Genomic DNA, 16,878 nt, shown 5'->3' with positions numbered 1-16,878 from the left:
GATGGTCAGACTGAATGAAAGAAGTCAGACAGAGGAAAGCAAGTATCATGTGCTATCACTCATATAATGGAATCCAAAAAAAAAAAAAAAGGTACAAAGGAACTTAATTGCAAAACAGAAATAGAGTCTCAGATGTAGAAAACAAACTTAGGGTTACCAAGGGTAAAGGAAGGGGTGGGGAGGGATAAACTGGGAGTCTAGGATGGACATATACACACTACCGTATATAAAATAGATAACTAATAAGGGCCTACTGTTTAGCACAGGGAACTCTTCTCAATACTCTGTAATGACCTATGTGGGAAAAGAATCTTTTAAAGAGTAGATATATGTATAACTGATTCACATTGCTGTACAGCCGAAACTAACACAACACTGTCAGTCAACTATATGCCAATACATTTTTGAAAATCATAAAAGCAAATTAAAATTTAAAAATAAAAGTTTGGCCTCTTTCATTGAAAATGACTACTCCCAGAGAGGAAGGTGTGGAGGGGAAGGATAAAGAACAGCTATTTTTCATAGCAAAGCTTGTGAAACAATTTGACTGTGCCTATGAATAACTTTGATAAAAATACAAACTAAAAAAAAATAAAAATTTTTTAAGTTGAAAGAAGTTTAGGTTCTTCTGACCTCTCTCTGACCATTTCCTCCTCTGCAAAACGAGGTGATAATAAAAATACACACTTCCTATTGTTGTTGGGGCAGTTGAGTTAGTAAGTGTGAAAATGCTCAGAAGAGTATTTGTGAACTTTTATTATTGATGGTTAACTTACTGTTCGGAGAAGGCAATGGCACCCCACTCCAGTACTCTTGCCTGGAGAATCCCAGGGACAGGGGAGCCTGGTGGGCTGCCGTCTCTGGGGTCACACAGAGTCAGACATGACTGAAGCGACTTAGCAGCAGCAACTTACTGTTGCATGAGTGATAAGTCACTTCAGTTGTGTCCGACTCTTTGCAACCCAATAGACTGTAGCCTGCCAGGCTCCTCTGTCCATGGGGAGTCTCCAGGTGAGAATACTGGAGTGGGTTGCCATGCCCTCCTCCAGGGGATCTTCTCAATCCAGGGATTAAACCTGCTTCTCTTAGGTCTCCTGCATTGACAGGCGGGCTCTTTACCACTAGCGCCCCCAGGGAAGCCTTAGCTTACTATGCTATGATGATTACTGTGTTAGGTAAGCAGGCTTCCCAAGTGGAGAAGCCGCCACATCATGAAGGGTGTGTGGGCCTGGATCTGGGAGAAAAGCCTGGGCTGGAAACGAGTTCTGGAACCATCAGCAGAAGTGCTGGGTGAGATCCTGATGGGAGTGAAAATGAAGGAGAAAAATGGGCCTGGCCTGGGTCCCAGGAAAACACCCTTGATGGCCACAAGGAGCTGAAGAAGGTTGGGAAGGAAAGTGTCCAAAAAGGAGAAGAGGGACTTCCCTGGAAGTCCAGTGTTTAACGGAAGGTGTGCAGATTCAGTCCCTGATCAGGGAGCCAAGATGCCACATGTCTTGCAGCCAAAAGATCAGAATGTGAACAACAGAAATAGGACTTTCCTGGTGGTCCAATGTTTAAGAATCCTGCCAATGCAGGGGACAACAGGTTCGATCCCTGGTCCGGGAAGATCATGCCGTGGGGCACCTAAGCCCCTTGGGCCACAGCTACTCAAGCCCATGTGCCACAACTACTGAGCTACTGAGCGCGCATGCTCCAGAGCCCGTGATCCACCAAAAGAGAAGCCACCACCCCGAGAAGCGCCTGCACCGCAGCTAGAGAAAAGCCCGCTCAGCAACGAAGACCAAGCACAGCCAATGAATAAATAAATAAACAAATCTTACAAAATAAAACAGAAATAATATTGTAGCAAATTCAACGAAGACTTTTAAAATGGTCCACGTTAACAAAATCTTCAGAAAAGAGAGAGAGAGAGAGGGACACAGCGAAAAAGCAGCCTGGAGAGGAGGAGTGTGAACAACTTCGCAGGCTGCCGTCAAGGGACACGAGCGAGGTGAGAAATGAGAAGTCTCTGAATCTGGCTACAGAGGCTGTTGGTGACCCTGCAGTGAGTGGTCCCAGGGCAAGGGGGAGGGACCGGGGGCAGCAATATCACCCAGAGAGAGGAGCAGCCCTGGGGAGACCTCAGACAAAATATGGCTGGAGAAGGGCCCTGGAATTCTTGGCGATGAAGAAAATTTGAGAGTGAGTGAGTGAGGGTTGTTGTCATTTATTCACTTAGTCGTGTCTGACTCTTGCAACCCCACGGACTGTAGCCCGCCAGGCTCCTCTGTCCATGGGATTTCCCAGGCAAGAATATTGGAGAGAGTAGCCGTTTCCTTCTCCAAGGGGTCTTCCCTACCTAGGGACTGAACCTGAGTCTCCTGCATTGGCACATGGATTCTTTACCACTGAGCCACCAGGGAAGCCCCCTGGAATTTTTTGCCATGAACGAAATTTGAGAGCAAGTGAGCAAGGGTGCGGGGGTTCAATTCCAAGAAGGAAATGGTGGCAGAAAAACCCAACAAAGAGAAAAGAGAAGTGGCCCAGATCCTGAAGATGATAAAAGACAACCGGAAATGACTCAAACCAGAAGTCTGGGAGACTCCGGGCTAGTGTTATGGACAGAGGCCACCAGCCTTCAAAGAAGGCTGGCCTCTTTGAAGTGAGGTAAGTGAGTCCCTCTCCCACTGCCCTGGGACCACTCACTCCAGGGTCACCAACAGCCTCTGTAGCCAGATTCAGAGACTTCTCATTTCTTACCTCACTCTTGAACCTGACCTTACTGTCCCTCTCTTTCCTTAGACATGGATTTCACCCTGGACAGGTGAGGATGGATAAGATAAGAATCCTGGACCAGTAAGACTCCATCCCCTCTCTCACTCTGCTCACATACTTCCATGATGCTTCAGAGAAGAGCCAAGATAAGGTACCTTGCCTTTGGTAAGGAAGACTTGGATCATAAAACTGTAGGACAGAATGCGTCTTTAATTCAACCCACCCATTTTACAGATGAGGGCTATGAGACTCCAGCCAAGACCTTAGGGTGTCTAAAACTCAAAGCCCCATTTCAATGATTCATGACTTTGACATTTCCAGAAAAAAGGATGACCATAAAGGGGATGATATAAGCAAGGAAGGGGTGGGCAGCCCAGTTACTCATCTCTTCAGTGCAGTCAGTCACATCCAGCTTTGTCCACTTGGCTCCCCCAGGGTGTTCAGAGTCCTGGTCAAACTTAGGGCAGGCAGTCAAGGGCAGAGGGGTGGTCTGGGGAGGTTTGAAGAATAGCCAGCCTTCCCACTGCTGACATTTCTGACTCCATAAGTTTCTGCTCTGTCTCTGAGCTCAGAGGGGCTGAAGAAGATTCCAGAAGTATGGTAGGGTAGGAGAGGCTGCATCTGATCTATCATGTATGGGTGGGGGATGGAGGTGGTTGTGGGGAGTGGGTTAGAGAAACCAGGACAAAAGCTGTTTTAATTCAGGTCTGATTTGTCCGAGCTAAGTGGAACTGAATAATCTGCAGTCTGTCTCCTGAGTTTTTTTTTTTTTCCCATGGAAATAAGAGAACAGAAATGTAGTGGGCAGAAACCCTCAGATTTCTCATGTGTTTCTACCCTATGCTCGCCCACAGGGTTTGACCGGATTTTCCATAGTTTCAGTCTTTCCTCTTGCTGCAAACAATCCATCTCACTTCTCTGTCTTCAAAAGAACACCTGTCTACCTCACTCCTGAGTTTTCTCAGAACAGAATTTATTTGAATTCTGTCGTGTGGAAACACACACAGGCACGTAGCTACTCAGGAAGGTGTATTTGTGTGTACATATGCTCAATTGCTCAGCCGTGTCCAACTCTTTGTGACCCCATAGACTATAAGCCCAACAGGCTCCTCTGTGGAATTTTCCAGGCAAGAATACTGGAGTGGGTTGCCACTTCCTACTCTAGGGGACTTCCCAACCCAGGGATCAAACCCACGTCTTCTGTATTAGCAGGCGGATTCACCACTAGCGCCAACTAGGAAGCCCCGTCAGGAAGACGCTTCTCTTCAAAAGCCTCTGGTTCTCCCTACACTCCTGGATCCCTGGGCATGGAGTTCCAGTGTGATGGAAGATTTGGATCAATGGAGGATTTTAGCCAATGCCTGCAAAGCGTGGGACGTAGAAGAGAGAAGCAGGCATAGGGTAGTAACATCTTGGTTGTGCTGGGTCTCCGTTGCTGTGCTTGGGCTTTCTCTAGTTGTGGTGAATGGGGTCTGCCCTTGCTTGTGGTACACAGACTTCTCATTGTGTGGCTTCTCTGTTGCGGAGCTCAGGCTCTGCAGTGTGGACTCAGTAGTTGTGGTGCACAAGCTTAGTTGCTCCACGGCATGTAGGAGCTCCCTGGACCAGGGGTAGAACCCGTGTGCCCTGCATTGGCAGGTGGATTCTTAACCACTGAACCACCAGGGGAGTCCCAGGTAATAACATCTTGATGGCAGAACAAAGGAACTCTGATAATCCTAACATTTCTATCAGTGTGAACTGGACATGGAACAACAGACTGGTTCCAAATAGGAAAAGGAGCACGTCACGGCTGTATATTGTCACCCTGCTTATTTAACTTATAGGCAGAGTACATCATGAGAAATGCTGGGCTGGAAGGAGCACAAGCTGGAATCGATTGCCAGGAGAAATATCAATAACCTCAGATATGCAGATGACACCACCCTTATGGCAGAAAGTGAAGAGGAACTAAAAAGCCTCTTGATGAAAGTGAAGGTGGAGAGTGAAAAAGTTGGTTTAAAGCTCAACATTCAGAAAACAAAGGTCATGGCATCTGGTCTCATCACTTCATGGGAAATAGATGGGGAAAGAATGGAAACAGTGTCAGACTTTATTTGGGGGGGGCTCCAAAATCACCGCAGATGGTGATTGCAGCCATGAAATTAAAAGATGCTTACTCCTTGGAAGAAAAGTTATGACCAACCTAGATACCATATTCAAAAGCAGAGACATTACTTTGCCAACAAAGGTCCGTCTAGTCAAGGCTATGGATTTTCAAGTGGTCGTGTATGGATGTGAGAGTAGGACTGTGAAGAAGGCTAAGCGCTGAAGAATTGATGCTTTTGAACTGTGGTGTTGGAGAAGACTCTTGAGAGTCCCTTGGACTGCAAGGAGATCCAACCAGTCAATTCTGAAGGAGATCAGCCCTGGGATTTCTTTTGGAGGGAATGATGCTAAAGCTGAAACTCCAGTACTTTGGCCACCTCATTGGAAAAGACTCTGATGACTGTGATGCTGGGAGGGATTGGGAGCAGGAGAAGAAGGGGACGACAGAGGATGAGATGGCTGGATGGCATCACTGACTCAATGGACGTGAGTCTGAGTGAACTCTGGGAGTTGGTGATGGACAGGGAGGCCTGGCGTGCTGCAATTCATGGGATCGCTAAGAGTCGGACATGACTGAGCGGCTGAACTGAACTGAACTTTTTTCCCAGTTTTATTGAAATATAATTGACCCATAGCACTGTGTGAGTTTAAGACATACAGTGTAATGATTTGACTACTGTACATCATGAAATGGTGACCATAAGAGGCTTAGTGAACATCTATCATCTCATGTACGTACATCATTAAAGATGTAGAAAAAAATTTTTCCTTGTAGCGAGTACTCTTAGGATTTACTCTCAACAATTTTCATTTATAACATACAGCAGTGTTAATTATATTTATCACATTGTACGTTACATCCCTAAGACTTGGTCCAGTGGTTAAGACTCCACAGTTCCAATGTAGGCGTCACGGGCTCAATCCCTGGTTGGGGAACTAAGATCTCATATGCCCTGCTGCAGGACCAAAAAATAAAATCCCATAATACTTATGTGAAAGTTTGTACCTTTTGACTACCTTCATCTGATTCCCCAGCCCCTACTCCCTGCCTCTAGTAGTAGCCACAAATCTGATCTCTTTTTCTGAGTTTATCTGTTTCTTTTTGGAAGTGTAATTGACCTATAATACTATCCTGCCTGGAACAAAACATAATGATCTGATATTTCTATACATCAAAATAATCACCATGAGAAGTCTAGTTGTCATCTGTCACCATAAGAAGATATTACAAGGTTATTGATTATACCACCCGCACTGTACATTTTACACCCATGACTCGGTTAGTTTGCAACTGGAAGCTCACACCTCTTAATCTTTCTCACCTATTTCTCTCTCTCCCATTTCCTTCCCCTCTGCCAACCACCTGTTTGTCCTCTGTGTTTAGGACTCTGTTACTGTTTAGTTATGTTTGTTCATTTGTTTTTTAGATTCCACATACAAGTGAAATCACCAAGTTTTTGTCTTTGACTTATTTCACTTAACATAATACCTTCTAGGTCCACTGGTGTTGTCACAAATGACAATATTTCATTATTTTTATGGCTAAGTAGCATTCCATTGCAGGGAAGGCAATGGCACCCCACCCCAGTACTCTTGCCTGGAAAATCCAATGGATGGAGGAGCCTGATGGGCTGCAGTCCATGGGGTAGCTAAGAGTCGGATATGACTGAGCGACTTCACTTTCACTTTTCACTTTCATGCATTGGAGAAGGAAATGGCAACCCACTCCAGTATTCTTGCCTGGAGAATCCCAGGGATGGGGGAGCCAGGTGGGCTGCCGTCTATGCGGTCACACAGAGTCGGACACGACGGAAGTGACTTAGCAGCAGCAGCAGCAGCAGCAGCAGCAGCAGCAGCAGCAGCAGCAGGCCACTGGCATTATATACATATATATATATGCCACTTCTTTATCCATAAATCTGTTGGTGGACACAGATTGTTTCTGTATCTTGACTATTGTAGATAATGCTTCAGTGAAAGTAGGGATGCTTTTTTTTTTTAATTAGTGTTTTTGTTTTCTTGAGATAAATACCCAGAAGTGAAATTTCTGGATCACCTAGTAGTTCTGTTTTTAATTTTCTGAGGAACCTCCATAGTGTTTTCCAGGTGTCAATATACCTTCCCACCACCCACAATAAGAGCAAAAACACTGCATGAAGCTCCCTTTTCTCCACATCCTGCTCACCACTTAATTGTTGTCTTTTTAGCAGTAGCCATTCTGACAAGTGGAAAGTGAAATCTCACTGTGGGTTTGATTTGCATTTTCTGATTATTAGTGATGTTGACTATCTTTCCACATGCCAGTATTCCATTTATATATCTCCTTCAGGAAAATGTCTACTTAGGTCTTCTGTGCAGTTTTCCAGTGGATTATTTATACCACTGAGCACTTTCCATCTATTAGTTCACTGAATCTTCACAGCAGTCCGAAGTGAACGGGGCTGCTATTACTCCATTTCACAGATGCAGAAGTGAGGCAGAGAGAAGCTGAGTCATTTGCTAGTGTTTGCCCAGCTAGTACAAGGTGAAGACAGGTTTCAGGATGCTGAAGGTTTCCCCACATTGCTGATAATGTCACTTCCCTTCTCTCTCCCCGACCTCCAGCCTGGGTAGCACTGTTTCACTCAGCCATTCATCCCATACATCAGAGCTGCTCATGTGATTCAGGCTGCAGGTCGGCTGCTGGGGAAGCAAAACACACAGGAAAGAGAGCCAGCCTTCAAAGAGATCATACCCTACAGGGGAGATAGTAGTCTGATGCATTCAAATAGAAGTTTTGCTAGACTTCAGAGTGACCTGGAGAAAGTGGTTAATTCTGCTTCTCAGAAGAAGAAGCTTAGATCAAAAAAAGGAATAATTTGATGTGCCAGGGACTGAAATGGGGACTTTAGACCTCTTCAATGAAGGGATTGTGCTCTTCCAGGAAGTACCCCATCAATGTCTGATGCATGCATGAAGTTAAAGAAAGGCAGTGCTGGGCCTTGCCCAGCATTCCAGTGTTTAAGCCCTCACCTTCCAGTGCAGAGGGTGTGGGTCCAATCACTGGCCAGGGGATGAGATCCTACATGCTTGGTAGCCAAAAAACCAAAACAGAACAATATTATGACAAATTCAACAAAAACTTTTAAAAAATGGTCCACATTAAAAAAAATCATTAAAAAGAAGAAGCGGCAGCACTGATTCTCAGCAAGGGAAAAGGGAATGAGTTCCCTTGAAAAGAATCTGTAGCAGTTCCCCTTCTAGGCTTCCCTTGTGGCTCAGCTGGTAAAGAATCCGCTTGCAATGCAGGGGACCTGGGTTCGATCTCTGGGTTGGGAAGATCCCCTAGAGAAGGGAAAGGTTACCCACTCCAGTATTCTGGCCTGGAGAATTCCATGGACTGTATAGTCCATTGGGTGGCAAAGAGTCGGACATGACTGAGCGACTTTCGCTCATTCACTCACTCTCATCCTCACCCAAACCCTAACCCTAACCCTAGTCACTGCTGCAGCTCAGTTATATGAGAGGAAAATAGCACTGCTTCCCTCTGATGCTGCAGTTGCTATTAGCTGATGGGGAGGGGAGGGTTCCCAGTCTGTCTTCCTTTGTGGAGAATCAAAGGTGATGCCCTCTGGCTGGGAACTGAGAGAAGATGCTCTTTCTCCCTGTCTCGCCAAGGATGGGGATCAGAACTGGAGGAGGCCCTACTGTTGGGTGTGTGGATGGATGAGTAATGGAAGGGCAGGCAATTTGCCCATGGATGGGTGGTCGGGTTGGAGGGTGCACACCAGTGGCATCTGCACAGATTTGAAGTTCATGGACCGAGTGCTCAGCCCAGATCCCCCTGAGGCCTGTCCAGTAATTGGAAAAATCAGAAAGCTGCCTCTGAACAAGCCAGAAGCAGCCTTTCCAGGAAGCAGACTAACTTGAATTTGGGGGCAAACTTGGGATAAAACAGCAATATGTTTAGGCTGAGTTAAGGCTACCGCAATTAAGTGGAGGAATAGAAGGATGTTAGGGGACACAGCAAACACGCACGTGGTGGAGGAGGAAAGTGCCAGAAAGATAAGGATGAGTGAAGAAAGAGGAAGAAGCTGGGCACTCGTGCACTGGCAAAAAAACAAAACAAAACAAAACAAAACAAAACAGAAAGCAAAAGGATTGTCTTTGCTCAAACTTTCACAGCTGACAAGAGATTTTGCTGGAATAAAAACAAAATCTTCATATTTCATTTATAGCAAAATTCTGTGGGGAAAAAAAGGGGGGAAATGAAAACCTGCCATTGGGAAACAAGAAAGAGCAGGAATGAGGTGGTCTAAGTAAGAGGGGTTGGGTCTGAAGTGTCGGTGATAAGCCTTATCTCCTGAATTTCTCTTCAAGAGACCATTGCAACTCCCATCTAGATGCTCCATGGTCAGCCCTCAGTTCCCAGCCATGGCTGCAGCCCACAGAGGTGAGATGGCATGACTGTCTAGTCTGACGGACAGGTAGCAGGCTGGCTTCCTGAACTGGTCCCTCTAGATGATGGGTGAGTTTTTTAAGCCGGTTGCTACAGACTGTGGGGTCAGAGTTCTGTGTCTACCCACTGTCCATTTGTGAATTCAGTCTCTCTGTTTCGGAAATGTGAAGTGGCCACATATAGTAGGGTTTCCCTCGTGGCTCAGGTGGTCAAGTATCCGCCTGCAATGCAGGACAACTGAGTTTGATCCTTGCTGGGGAAGATCTCCTGGAGAAGGGAGTGGCAACCCACTCGTTTTCTTGCCTGGAGATTCCCATGGACAGAGGAGCCTCATGGGCTACAGTCCATGGGGTCGCGACTGAGCAGCTAAGCACACACGCACGCGCATATAGTCAGGTACTATATGAGCCTGAAGAAATGTATTAGAATGCAGGAAAACAGGTTTTACTTACTTTTGGCTGCTTTGTGTCTTCATTGCTGCACGCAGACTTCCTTTGTTTGCGGTGAGCCAGGGCGACTCCGTAGTTGCAGTACGCGGGCTTCTCATTTCTGTGGCTTCTCTTGTTGCACGGCACGCGGGCTTCAGCAGTTGTGGCACACAGGCTTAGTTGCCCTGCAGCATGTGGAATCTTCCTGCAGCAGGGGTGGAACCCGTGTCCCCTGCACTGACAGGCCACTTAACCACTGGACCACCAGGAAAGTCTGGGGAACAGATTTTTTGAGAGCTCTGTCTCCTGGTAGAGAGCTTGAGAACAGGAAGCTGGGTAATCCAGGCCTATTCGTTCATTCACTCAACACATATATTTAGCAATTGTTTGTTCCAGGTTCCAGATCTTGTCCTAAGAAAGTGAGTCTCGTGCCGTGTGGGCAAAGACTGGGACTGAGAGAGAGTATGGGGGAACACAGATACATGCTGATCTGTCCCAGTAGATCATGTTGCGGCCTCAATCCCAATGTAATTACTAATCACATTCCCTTTCAAGTCTTCCCTGGTGACTCAGATAGTAAAGAATCTGCCTGCAATGCAGGAGATCTGAGTTCAATCCCTGGTTTGGAAAGATACCCTGGAGAGGGGAATGACAACACACTCCAGTATCCTTGCCTGGAGAATTCCTTGGACAGAGGAGCCTGTTGGACTATAGTCCATGGGGTTGCAAAGAGTCAGACACGACTGAGCAACGAACACACTTCACTTTCAAAAGGGTCCTAGTTGGTCAGCCTAAATATGGTGCCTTTGAGAAATACGAGGCTGAGAGGGGAGGGCAGGAGCAGATGAGCTACAGAGGTAAGCAGAGGCCAGTGCACGCAGGGCCTCAGAGGTCCCTTTAAATATAACAGGCTTGGCCTCAGAGGCATGAGTGGTCCATGGAGTGAGCTGTCCTGCTTACAGGGCAACTCTGCCAAGCGGTCACCTTGTTTTGTCAAACATTTCCCATTTTTCAAGAGAAACTATAAACCTGAATTTCCGTGAGAAACCTCTCCCTTTTAAAAGGTCAGGAACTAATCAAAAACAAGGAAACAAAACCATGAGTGCTAAATAAAACCTGAAGTCTGGATTTGGCCCAAGGATTGTCAGTTAGAAATCTCTTTTCTAAACTGTAAGTATTAATATCAAGAGCTAGAATTAAGATTGCCAGGAGAAATATCTACAACCTCAGATATGCAGGTGATACTACTCTAATGGCAGGAAGGGAAGAGGAACTAAAGATGAACAACCTCTTGATGAAGGTGAAAAAGGAGAGTAAAAAGCCTGGTTTGAAACTCAGCATCCAGAAAACTAAGATCATGGTATCTGGTCCCATCACTTCATGGCAAATGGATGGGGGAAATGTAGAAGCAGAGACAGCTTTTATTTTCTTGGGCTGCAAAATCACTGTGGACAATGACTACAGCCATGAAATTAAAAGACACTTGCTCCTTGGAAGGAAAGCTATGTCAAACCTAGACAGCGTGTTAAAAAGCAGAGACATCACTCTGCTGACAAAGGTCCATATAGTCAAAGCTATGGTTCTTCTAGTAACCATGTATGTATGTGAGAGTTGGACCATAAAAAAGGCTAAGCAACAAGGAACTGATGCTTTCAAAGTGTGGTGCTGGAGAAGACTCTTGAGAGTCCCTTGGACTGCAAGGAGATAAATCAGTCAATCTTCAAGGAAATCAACCCTGAATATTCCTTTCTTGGAAGGACTGATGCTGAAGCTGAAGCTCCCATATTGTGGCCATCTGATGCGGAGAGCCAACTCACTCGAAAAGACCCTGATGTTGGGAAAGACTGAGGGCAGGAGGAGAAGGGGGCAACAAAGGATGAGATGGTTAGATACCATCACCGACTCAATGGACATGAATTTGAGCAAACTCCGGGAGACACTGGAGGATAGAGGAGCCTGGCATACTGCAGGGGTCACAAAAAGTCAGACTTAGCAACTAAACAACAGCTAAGTAAGAAAAGAAGGGTGGAGGTTGCAGAGATTTATTCTGAACCAAGGGATCCCCGAAAGTAAAACCAAGGACAGACTTTCCCAGGTTTATCTGATTCTTCACCAGAGATTTATGGTCCTGTTTATTAGTAAGTTTGGGGTCATGCTAGGGTAATTTGTCACTAGAAATAATTTACTTTTTAACCCATCATTAAGCTCCTCCTAGCTGGCTGAATTCAACACAAGCTTCCAACTCAAAGAGGCTATGTGGACTTTGAGCCTTGATTGCTTGTCCAAGGACTGCTGCCTGGAGGTACAGAGGCCCTCTCTTTTCCTGGGTCAGTTAAGGACTCTGGAGATCTTGAGGTCTTTTTTCTTTCAATTTAAGGAGGAAGAAAGTCATTTTAAGGGTTCTGAAGTCAGAAAAAGAAATTGTGTAGAACCATTTCAAGGCGGACTTCCCTGGTAGCTCAGGTGAAGAATTTGCCTGCCAATGCAGGAGACATGGGTTCAATCCCTGGGTCCGGAAGATCCCCTGAAAAAGGAAATGGCAACCCACTCCAGTACTTTTGCCTGGGAAGTCCTATGGACAAAGGAGCCTGGAGAGCTAATAGTCCATGGGGTTGCGAAGAGTCGGACATGATTTAATGACTGAATAGCAACAAAGATAGAAAGGGCCATTGTCTTATGGGTCAGTCACCCTTTGATGACATCTTATTGCATTTTGAATAAAACTGAAACTCCTCACTCTGGCTCACAAAGCACATATGCCCAGGGTCCCGTCCACTCTTCCAGCCCTGACTCTGCTGCCCTCTAACTGGAAGACTCCTGCCCCTACTTGAGTCAGGGGTCACCTCCCCCAGGAATCTTCCCTCACCTGTCCTCTGTCCTATCACATCTAGAACAGATGTCCATCTAAGCCATAACTTCCTTGTCTCTCAATGAACTGCATGTACTTGCCATTTTTATCAACCTCCCTCACGCCTGCTGCAGGCTATTCCTCTGAGGCCATCAGGACAGCAAAAGAGAAAAGCTACAGAACCAGACTGTGCCAGGTTTGAATCCCACCTCCATCCCTTCCTTATCTGTATGAAAAGTGAAAGTGTTAGTTGTTCAGTCCCATCCGACCCTTTGTGACCCCATGGACTGTAACCTGCCAGGCTCCTCTGTCCATGGGATTCTCCAGGCTGGAATGCTGGAGTGAGTAGCCATTCTCTTCTCCAGGGGACCTTCCTGACCCAGGGATGGAACTGCAGATTCTTTACCATCTGAGCCACCAGGGAAGCCCCACTTAGCGTATGACCTCAAGCAATTAGGATAATCTTGCAAAGTGAAATTCAGAGTAAATACCAAGATATGGCCACTTAGCAGGACTGGTGTGACAAGTAGGGTGGGTGCTAAGGGCAGAGTGGTGGGCGCTGTATTGGCGAAGGTTGGGAGAAGGGTAGTGGGAGAACTCCCCAGAGGAGGGAAGGCTACCTAGAAACAGGTAACAAAACTTCACCTGTACACACTCGGGAAAGCAAGTGCTATTGCTGCCCTGCCCTGATCCCTGCAGGGCGTGCCAGGGCACGGCTATGCTCCCTTGGTGGATTTCCAACCGGCAGCATCTGCAGCCCTTTCTCTGGCCACCAGAGCCCGCTCTGCCTACATTCAGAGCTGGCTGGAAGTGTCGGGGAATTAACACTTCCTTCTCCACTAACAGCACTCTCAGCCAATAACTACGGGGCATGGTATATCCATTGAGAAAGACCCTGATGCCGGGAAAGATTGGAGGCAGGAAGAGAAGGGGACGACAGAGGACAAGATGGTTGGAAGGCATCACTGATTCAATGGACATGAGTCTGAGCAAACTCTGGGAGACGGTGAAGGACAGAAAAATCCTGGTGTCCTGCAACCCATGAGGTTGCAAAGAATCAGACAAAACTTAGCAACTGAACAACAGCATGGTACATCTGTCTGTGTACCTTCTCTGCACAAGTAGGAAGTGTCGAGGTGGGTGTTCTACTTTATCTCCCAGACCTCCTCAGCCGAGTTACACTCGACAAGCTCATAGTGGTACCTCTGTTGATAATACACCCTTTACTGTCTGCCTTTCCCTCCCAGCTCACGTTCCTTCCCTATTAGTATTCGCTGGGGTCTCTCTTAAATAAGTATCTTTCACTCAATTTTTCTCTTGGGATTGCCTCTCAGATAACTCAGATTTCTGGGAATGTATCTTATAAATTAGCTTACACATACGCAAAAACCACATACATTCAATTTATTAATCCACCATTTTTGTCACTGTGAGATTGGAAATAATATATCTCCCGGGCTTAGGATCCACCCACATAGTAGAATACAGAGCCACTATATAAAAGAATGAGAAAGTACTTTATATTTCGATTAAAAAAACAATGTCAGAGCCATAATCATGAAAAAAGCAAGATGTAGAACAGTATAAATAAAGCATGATGCCATTTGTATCAAAAAAGTTGTGTGTGTGTGTTTGCATATCCCTAGAATCATTGTATAAAAAGAGGAAAAAAAAAAAGAATCTTACCGAAGGAGACCTCCAAACGCATAACCTAGACTACCCTTTACAAGAGACCTGAATGGCTGGGAGATCAGTGTGGAAAGGAGAACATTTTCATCATACACCTTTGCACATTTTTTGACTTTGATGCTACAGACAGGTTCATCTATTCAAAACATAAAAGTGCCATTAAAATAATAAATAAGTGAGCACACAAAGAAAAGTGCACCGTTGTGCACTGAACACATCAGCTCTAGTGTGGAATGGCTCAGCCCCAGCTGCTCGGGCTCCTGCCAGCCTGCAGGCTCACCCGCCAAAGTAGGTCCTACCTCCTTCAGGGGAGAGCGTGGGAGGATTTGTTGGCCTTCCCTTTGTGTTTACCGGCAAGAGCTGCCATCACCTCTGCCCCCAAGGAAGAACCAGTGGCACCTTCAGCCACACACAAGGATGCCCAAGCAACTCGCTTTGGCCCCAGACTTTGTGCCGAAGGCACTTATCTTGGTTCAAGAGTGATCTAAGCCACACACACAACTCACATTCATGAGCGCACGCACACACACACACACACACGCCTGTGCACACAGATGAGAATGGAAACCCACGCAGGTCGCTCCTGAGTGAAACGTCACAGCCCCGATTTCCTAACAGAGGTGTCCACCCAGCAGCCTGGGCACCCACTGTTTGGTTGCATCATGTCCTGTCTGCTGCAAGGGAGGCCACTTGTGGGGAAGGAGCTGCTACTGGGGGGTGGCCGCATCGGGACCAGCTTCAGTCATCATGTCCTTGTACTGTCGTTTGAAGAAGCCGAGCTGTGGAGGCAGAAGCAAGTGAGTGAGGGCACCCAGGCTGGGGGAGGGGGGTGGGTGAAAGCCACGCAGGACAGGCAGGGAGACCGCGGGACCAAGAGATGCAAAGAAAAAACGCGGCGGGGTGTAGGAGAGCCCTGGGGAAAGTGGAACAGGAGGGGCATTGCTATTGGGAAAGGAAAGAAATAGAGAACATAAGAAGGATTACTCCTTATATAGTGATTGTACCAGAGACCATGCTAAGTTCCTAGAGTTATGAAGCCAATGACCTCCACAAAATGGGTATTTTCCTAGTGACTCAGACGGTAAAGAATCTGCCTGCAATACAGGAGACGCAGGTTCAATCCCTGGGTCAGGAAGGAGAAGGAAATGGCCACCCACTCCAGTATTCTTACCTGGAGAATTCCATGGACAGAGAAGCCTGGTGGGCTACGATCCATGGGGTGGCAAAGAGTTGGACACACCGAGCGACATTCACTTACACTTAGTCTCATTGTACGGTTGAAGAAACTGAGGTTCTGTGACACCCCCCACCCCAGGTCACCCAACTGGCAGCAGAAGGGGGAGTTGGCAGTGCTGAGTGAGAAGCAGCGGGGTGGGGAGGGGAGCGGGCAGGAAGAGGGTCCTGGGGGAGTTACCTTGTACAGACCGGCAGAGATGAGGGCCAGGAGCACAAGCCCCCCTACCGAGCTGCCCACGATCAGCGGGACAGGGTTATGTATTTCGTAGGACTCCACCTTGGTCTCTGTCTGGAGCAGGGAGAGGGGGAGGGGTACACCAGAGGAGAAAGACTCTGGGTTTCTGGGGGTTCCCCAGTCAGACCTTGTTGCTCCCTGAACCCCATGCCTAACGCCTCCCTGTCCCCTGTCCCCTCCAGGCCCAGCGCTCACTCCTCCTGCCCACTCTTCTCTCTCCCCCACAAGCCCAGCCTCCTCTCCTGCCTCTAATGGTCGCTCTGTGTCCCAGACACACACCTGGGCCATCACAAACGCATTCTGCCCTGGAAGCAGGGTGAACTCTGACTCATCAAATAAGATCTCTGCTTTGCTCACAACTTGAAGGTGGTTGTGTGAAGTCTGTGGGAGAGAGAGAGGATGGGAGCTGGACCCCTAGGCCCTGAAGGATCATGACTCATGCCCAGCCGAGCCTCGGGCCCCCACAGACCTTGATGTACCAGTCAAATGAGAGGTTGCTCTGGAGGGTGACCTTGAACTCCTCCTGGACACCAAAGGAGGGGATGGCACACTGGATTCTCTGGCAGACGGCAATGGAGCAGTTCTGGGGAAGGGGGGGAAGAGACAGGTGAGCACGAAAGCTGGATGCGGGCCATGCCCTGTGAGCCCAGGCTGCTCAGTTGAGAGGTGGTAGTGAGCACGGGGAAGGGGTGGCCCAGAGTCTGCGTGCAGCCCGAGGTCGGGGCTTAGCCTCACCAGCATCGGGCTCTTCTTAAGCTCCGCCAGGAAGTCAGAGTGACGAGGGGCAACCTCCGTGGTGTGACATCCACTGGACATGTTCTGAGGAAAAGGGACATGGTGAGGAAGGGATTGAAGTGAGGCTCCTGGGTCCACCCTCCAGGTCAGGAGAGGGTCAGGAATGGCTCCACAGTTCAACGAAGAAGCAGAAACGATTTTAGGAAAGACCAGGGGGCTGTGGAGGGAGGAGCTGGGCCCACTCCTCAGAGCCGGCTGGGCTTACCTGGGAGAAGGTGACTTGGGGCTGGGACCACACGGTCACCTTGTTCAGCCGGATGGGGATCCAGAAGACCACACTGATGGGCAGTTTCTTCCGGCCCAGGTTGTTGAACTGTGTGGTGGGGGAAGGGTGGGTATTGGGGCTCTGGCTTTTCCACCCCCA

At 47.5% G+C, this 16,878-nt stretch overlaps 1 protein-coding gene and 1 long non-coding RNA gene across 2 annotated transcripts in view; one reads left to right on the top strand and one right to left on the bottom strand.

Annotated features, from left to right (window-relative positions):
• The first annotated feature begins 2,197 nt into the window (after positions 1–2,197).
• LOC121817906 (uncharacterized) lies at positions 2,198–5,836 on the top strand. Its single transcript, XR_006058004.2, has 3 exons — positions 2,198–2,649; positions 2,785–2,922; positions 3,967–5,836. It is a non-coding gene; the product is annotated as an uncharacterized LOC121817906 (long non-coding RNA).
• A 9,119-nt stretch (positions 5,837–14,955) lies between these two features.
• Positions 14,956–16,878, bottom strand: part of ITGAM (integrin subunit alpha M) — a gene marked incomplete at its 5' end in the record, with an annotated part of 43,204 nt that continues 41,281 nt past the window's right edge. The window contains 6 exon segments of the mRNA NM_001082593.1: positions 14,956–15,027; positions 15,663–15,773; positions 15,999–16,100; positions 16,189–16,302; positions 16,455–16,538; positions 16,720–16,827. Coding sequence (NP_001076062.1) covers positions 14,956–15,027; positions 15,663–15,773; positions 15,999–16,100; positions 16,189–16,302; positions 16,455–16,538; positions 16,720–16,827 — 591 coding nt within the window.

The sequence above is a fragment of the Ovis aries genome, chromosome 24, assembly GCF_016772045.2.
Source record: "Ovis aries strain OAR_USU_Benz2616 breed Rambouillet chromosome 24, ARS-UI_Ramb_v3.0, whole genome shotgun sequence".
In the NCBI taxonomy this organism is placed as follows: domain Eukaryota; kingdom Metazoa; phylum Chordata; class Mammalia; order Artiodactyla; family Bovidae; genus Ovis; species Ovis aries.
This window is presented reverse-complemented; position numbering and strand designations above follow the sequence as displayed.